Genomic DNA, 7,209 nt, shown 5'->3' on the forward strand with positions numbered 1-7,209 from the left:
TTGTAGGAACAAACAAGTGAAAAAATGAAATGCCTCTGAAATAAAAGATACAGATTTGATAGGGAACTGCTAATCCCTGTTATCTAGGAAGGAATATGGCTCGTATGTTTCAATAGCTGTGATGGAAAGTACATTAAAAATATTTTCTAGCCATCTGCAAGGTTTTATTCTGCAGCTCAGTGGTCTTAGACCGCAAGATTACTATCATAGCCCCTAGCTGAGATCCAGAGGAAAGCTATCTTAGCAAGTCATAGTATTATGACAGTCTCAAGAACAGATTGTAGTGGGAATTTAGAGAGTATGTTTATACCAGTCACTTAATTTGGTGACTTAAATTATGTGAAATTAATCCCATCTTAATTTTTTGAGGAAAAAAAAGAATGCCACCTACTGGTATATCCTGTGTACATCCTTATATGTTAGTTCTGACTTTCCTATTATAGCTTTTTCAGTGTTTGAGATCATAGTAACAAAGAGCTTTATTTTCTGTTCCTCATGTAAGTCTTTTTTTTTTTTTTTTTTTTGGCAACTTTATCTTTAGGTCCCTATTGAGAACCTAAATTACCTAGCGTCATAAAACTTAAAGTGTAAATCTGAGCAAAAAGTCAGCTTTTACAAATCATGCGGCTTGCAAAGTTTTTCGAACTATTTACGTAGTGGGAGTAGCATTGAGTAGTTAAGAAAGGGGGGAAAAACCCACAGTAACAGCTTTGATAGAGTAAAGCGATATTGGATGCAAGTAATTTCTTTGTCTACTTGTGGGTTACAGGGGAAGAATACAGAATTTGACAAAAGAATTGTATGGAGAATAATACAGACCCAATCCTATTTGAAAAATTTTGGCATATTAAAAAATTCCGTTGGAAAGGACTTGCAACCATCTGAAGTTCAAAGGTCCATTTAAGCCTAAAACTTTAACTCAAGCTTAACACTAAATATTTCTTAATAAACACAGTAACAGAAGATGTATTCGTAGTAAACAGTAAAATCTCACTGACTGTCTTTCAATATTTACTAAATTAAAGATATACTTATCACCTTATGTTTGCCTGGAGAAATTTATTTTGTGTTAAGGTGATATTTGTTAATGTGAACGTGTATGTAGTAATCAAGTATGTTCCAACTGTAGAACAAAGACTTGAAGAGCCGAATCCTTCACCTGGAGGGTTCTTACCGATCCAGTAAAGAGGGACTTGTTGCTCAAATGGAAGCAAGGATCACAGAGCTAGAAGAACGGCTTGAAAATGAAGAGAGGTGAAACTAGTTATGTTACAATCAAAACATGCATGTTTATGTTTGTTAATATGGCCTCTTGCTAATATTAAGTCTCTAATACAATTAACTTTTTTTTTTCCTCACAAGCACCAAATTAAAATGGTTACTGTTTCATACAGGTATTGCGAATTTTCTTTTTGAATGAAACCACACTAGAAGTTGCCTTATAAATTTAAAACTGGGCACAGTGCTAACATGGTTCCATACCTTATTATATTATAAATGTCTGATACCAGTAACAGACTTAGAAATAGTAACTGTAGTTTAACACTTCCAATTTCATGTTCACTTCATTGTTTAATCTTGGAGGACTGTATTTTTTTCTAAATGTTGCTCTGGAGACAGAAGACATTGCCCTATTGAACAAATTTCTTAATATGTTGCATGGAATCAGTAAATCAAAGCAGGGCCTGTTAGTATTTATTTAATTCTTAGAAAATTGCTAAGGAATTATGACAGCAGGATTGGAAGTATTTCAGTTCCTTTTTTTTACAAGCCTGTCTTTTGTTTGCTTTGTTTTTTCTAGGGATAGAGCTAATTTCCAACTAAGTAACCGCAGACTTGAGAGGAAAGTGAAGGAATTAATGTTGCAAGTAGATGATGAACATCTCTCATTGACTGATCAAAAGGACCAGGTAGAGGGAAAGACTAACATGCAAATATCTGATATGAATCCTACTAGCATAAATCATCATTTATAAAAGATATGAGAAGAATATAGGTAGATACTGTTTACTCCATTATTTATGAACTCCCATGTAGTGAGATTTGCAGTTTCCATTGTCATCGTGTTCTTTTGTCTAGTAGTAAATTGTTACTAATTTCTAAAATTATGAAAACAAAGCACTTATAGAAGCAATGCTATAATTATTTTAAGAAATAAAGCCAATAACAGTGTATGAGCCTATAAATCTATAAAGCAACACAAGATTCTATAAATACATACGCTAACAAATAATGTATTCTGTTTTGCCACTATAAAATTTTGTTTAAAGAAAGAAGCGATTTATTGTTAAATACAGGCCATAAGTATTAAGCATATGTTGATATTCTGAAAAGCAGTATGTTCTACTGTTCCTGTGGTCTTTGTTGATTCCTTGCTCATAACATGGTTTGTTTCAGTACATGAGTCAAATAGTTAATATTCTGCTTAGAGATTGAACAGTATGTTTCAAATTGCAGGTATTTGTTAAGGGAACAATCTTTTAAAATATTCATGTTTTTAAAAATGTATTTTATAGTATCTATCTGGTAAAGTTGCTTAACTTAGACACACTAATAGCTCCAGTCTTCCCTTATTGGCTCTTGCTATCACGTAATACTGTCTTTCTCTTCCAAAGCTATGTTTGCTGTTTTTTCTTCTTAAAAAATTGTATCCCTTCACTTTTCTCAAAGTCTAATGCTGACTTTTGAATATTTCTGAAGCACAGGATTACAGTGTCACTGCACTGGCAAAGTTGTGTCTTTATTCTCCCTCTCATAGATGCTGGAAGAATAAAATTCCTTTATTAAAATAGTCCTCTAATCAGCTGACATGTAAATATTTCAGTTGAGTTTGCGTTTGAAAGCAATGAAACGTCAAGTTGAAGAAGCTGAAGAAGAAATAGACAGACTGGAAAGTGCTAAAAAGAAACTCCAGAGAGAACTGGAAGAGCAACTAGACGTGAATGAACAATTGCAAGGACAGCTTAACAGTGCAAAGAAGGAATTAAGGTAGGATAACTTTTCAGACCTTACAATTACATATCACACCACAACTCACAACATTGATCTCTTGCTCCTTTAGTCCGTGAACTGAGGGCTTCCTCTAACAAACTTCAAGTTTGTCATAAGCAGTTTAAGAAACAGACCTGTGAAACTCTTCTGCATTTTCTTTCTCTACAAATGTTCTCCAATTCTTTTCAGGGTACTCTAGGTGCCCAAACCTTCTTTCCGAGATCTGCCTGCTGAATCAAGTCATTGAGGCAGGGAATAAAAAATGGAGAAACACTCTTCTCATTTGTAGTCATAAAAATTTCCTGCTAATGACTGAGAGGAATAGCTATCCTGTGAACATCTCAGTGTGTAAAGTTTTACAGTTTCCCCTTGCGGTGAGTTCACTTAAAGGTGCTTGAAAATATGACTGATTGATGTTCATTCTCTTGCATAAACTACCCCTATTAGAACAGAAGGTTCTTTGACATCCTTTAAAAATGTAAATCCTACCTGTCAACGTTGTAAGCTTTGCATAAGTGTTTTGCATGTAGATGTGCAGTTTTAATAGCAGACACGTGTGTATTTTTGTTTTAGTAGACTGAAGAAGTCTCCAAGTAAAGTGTTGGCTGATTCTGATGATGATGACGATGATGATTGCAGCACGGATGGTGATAGTCTCTGTGAAGTACCTTCAGGAAGCAACTTTTCAAAAGATGATGACACAAAAATCTAAATAAGTATTGAATCTGTGATTCCTTGAAAAGTACTGGAAGAATGATATAAATTATCAAGCAACTGGATATTCTAGAAGCCAAATGACGTAAAGGGATTTAAGAGTTGGGAATATAATGTTTCCATCCATACTGTGCCATTTTCTTATTTAGATCTCCTTTGTTTATTATAGAGAAGAGGATTGCGTTATAAAACAGCTATAAAACATGGATATAGATATATATAACTGCTACTGAAAACACGAGGATAATGTTTCACATTGGAAATATGTTTTTGCTAAAATTCTTTTTAAGTAAAAAGCTGTTTGAACGTAATTCAGAATTAGTTTGTAGTTACTAAAAGCTTTTCCCTAAAATTAAGGAAACCACAGAAGATTATTTAATAATTGTAAGTAGGGGGGAATGATGTATAAAATGTAAATATTTTAAACCTGATCTTTTTATTGACTAGTACTATTTTGTAAAGTTTCAAATATTATATGAATCAGCTTCATATGTAAAGTACTTGCATTTATACTGAATGCTATATTTGGGTTTTAACTAAGAAGAAAACAAATGAACGTGAATACTTTTTGTGCATTACAGGGAGCAGATTCACAGTTCCTGAGCCAGGAATTACATTCCCATTTTAAAATGAGTGCAAGTTTTATTGTAGGTATTCTGTATATTAGACATCAACTGTTAATCCTGCCTGTTGACTTTAAAAGGGCCATCATACCTGCACGATGAGTGAGACTTGCCTACAGCTTTCCTGTAAGCTTCATTTGGGAAGCTTTCTGGTCTTAGTAAGGAAGGGTGAGAATGAGGTCAGTTGCTACTTGGCATCTTTCATTTCCTGAAATGGACTCCATACTGCCAGGGGCAGAACATCATAAACCTGCTCATTTGAGGGCATAAGGACAGGCTTATCTTAAAGTCTCTAAGGAGTTCCAGTAAAATTACTTGTGGTCTTTGAATTAAGTACATGCTTAAATCTATTCTTTAATTGATCCCAAAATATTATGCACCTAGCAAGAAATTGCACCAAGGAAACACAAAGCACATAATCTGATATTTCTTTCTGTCCTGTTCTTGAGCATCTATTTGTGACGTATTGCAATGTATTGCAACGTATTGTCATATATGCAGATATACATTAGTATTTCGGTTTACAGAAGTATCTGCATTTTGGGTGATCCATCTGTTCAACAAACTTTGCAGGAAATTTAAAAGAAAAAAAATGGCAGATTTTCTTTTAAAAGCATTTTCCATTTTCTTGCTTAAAATATTTGTTTGCCATTTTTATTACACCAGGCTGTTTTTGCTCCTTTGCAAATCTAGAATTCTAAGGAAAGGGCACTACTACATAATTTTGTTAATAAACCATAGCTAAATCCCGTCTGATCATTAGTATTTGTCCCCAGTTATAGGTTAGGAGCACTTCTTCACAGAATGGACCAAATAATTGTGTAATTGTAAAAACAGCTTAAACTGGAGTTACTGGGAGCTTCCATTACTCCCACAAAGGCATCTGCTGAAGAGGACAAATTTAACAGTTCTGAAAGCGAGGCTGATAGACTTAGTTAAGGCAAAAGTCCTGACAATGGCAGTATCCATTTTCATATGATTACATGAAGTGAAACCCCTGCCTGCAGGATCAGAAATATATTCATGCATAGCAGATTACAGACTCTTTTGCCATGTAATTCCCTTGAACTTGATTTTGATGGTTTGCGATATATGGGAAATAATATGAACAGCATAGTTGTAATACTCTGTGAATTTTGTATATCTTTTCGAGTAGCATACATGGTATAATGTTTTTGCAGTACTAGCTTTACTATTTTGACAACATAGAAACTGACTTTCCTCCAAGAAGGTCTGCACTATACTGTACTGACAATCATCACATAACCTGCTGTGATTTATTTTTTGTTGTTTCATTTGCATGTTTATGTAGGCTTAACTTTAAACAACTGATTCCAATCTCCAGTACTCTGTTCTAATGTTCATAGATGACTATTATTTCAAACCACTGGAAGAAAATCACTTAATATTGCATCTACCTCCAGTTACACTAAACTGTAAAAAAAAAAAAAAAAAAAATCACTTAAAATAAACGGTCACTCAGCTCTTTCAGTTCTTCTTTGTATGTGCACTTAGTTTAATATGGCAATTGAATTTTATATGGAAGATGCTTGTATTTAAAATATAACAAGAAAATAATTATCTGGGAAATACCGATGCTGTCAACAAGTTTCTGCATTTTCTTCTTTTTGGATAGCTACTTCCTTTGTAACGTGTAAAGCAGGTGGCAAGGGTAAATATCTAGAAGACTTTTCTCATTTGAACTTATAACAGAAGGAGGGGACGCATTGTTGTGGACTCTTAGCGGAGTGAACCTGCTTATTAGACCTCCATCCCCCTGTCTTCGTAAAAAGAACTAGTCTTTAGATTGCTCATTTAGACTTGGAAATGGCATTTCCTCATTACAGTTCTCAAATGATATGACTAAAATCAAAGAAAATCTTAAGATGTTGAAAAGGGTATTTCAACTCATTCACAAAACAGTTGGTTTCTCGATCCATGCTGGCTATGGTGAGGGTAGGGTCTAGGTCTTGATTGCCACCAAAAAACACTGATAATATTTTAAGCATGTCTGATTTGTGCACTCCATCTCATGGCAATTTTTGATCAAAACTCATCTTAAGTCATGTTTTAGTTTAGAAAATTTTTCCCAATGTTTCCATGTGATCTATGTTTAAATGAATTTCAGAGAAGCTCTTGACCCATGCAAGCAAGCAATAGGGAGAATATGTGAAGAAGCATGGCTGTGAGAAATTCAGTCCCGAGAAGGTTGTACAAAAATTGAAGTTTCTGGTGTATTACAGAGACATGGTTTGAATTTTGACCTGTAGAGACTTTCAATTTTCTTTGATGATATCATAATATCTCATAAACAAACAGTCCCATGCTAGATGGCTTTTGATATAAGCCTAACCTGATAACTTATATACTGGATGCTTCTCTCTCAGTGTAAGTAATCAATGATGAACAATGAACTTTTTGTCCTCTCTGTGATTAATGGCCTTTTATATCCCACTGAGATTTTGACCATTTTAATGTGGTGAGAGATTTCTATAAAAACAGTATTTCTTCCCATTAAAATCCTATTCTGCCTATCCATGTTCTTCAAACAGCTGTGTGAGATTAATATTGCCATATTCAGTTCCTGACAACTTGTGCTTTAAGAGGACTTAGATGGTCGTTTATAATTCCTGGTTTTGAGAATCAAATCCAGGTTCTGTTTTTAGTGTTTTCACTAATCTGTTATGCTGTGGCAGATCCTCTTGGTTTCTTGAGCCTACTTTTGTAGATAGGAGAATACAAGTTCATTTCTACAAGAGTGTTTTAAAGTTTTAAATCGCTAACGTTTGGCAAGTGCTCCAAGATATTTCAATGGCAATTGCTATACAATGCAAAATATGTAAATTTAAAACCAAACAAGTAAACAAAATCCTCCTGTCTC

The 7,209-nt window shown here is 34.1% G+C and overlaps 1 protein-coding gene across 1 annotated transcript in view; it reads left to right on the forward strand.

Moving 5' to 3' along the window:
* CGNL1 (cingulin-like 1) overlaps window positions 1-4,202 on the forward strand; it is a 43,999-nt gene extending 39,797 nt beyond the window's left edge. Inside the window, 4 exon segments of the mRNA XM_009885737.1 lie at window positions 1,130-1,254; window positions 1,802-1,910; window positions 2,825-2,988; window positions 3,568-4,202. Of these exon segments, the coding sequence (XP_009884039.1) occupies window positions 1,130-1,254; window positions 1,802-1,910; window positions 2,825-2,988; window positions 3,568-3,703 (534 nt within the window). The 3' untranslated portion in view covers window positions 3,704-4,202.
* The last annotated feature ends 3,007 nt before the right edge of the window (window positions 4,203-7,209 follow it).

Source organism: Charadrius vociferus, unplaced genomic scaffold (genome assembly GCF_000708025.1).
Source record: "Charadrius vociferus isolate BGI_N301 unplaced genomic scaffold, ASM70802v2 scaffold325, whole genome shotgun sequence".
Classification (NCBI taxonomy): domain Eukaryota; kingdom Metazoa; phylum Chordata; class Aves; order Charadriiformes; family Charadriidae; genus Charadrius; species Charadrius vociferus.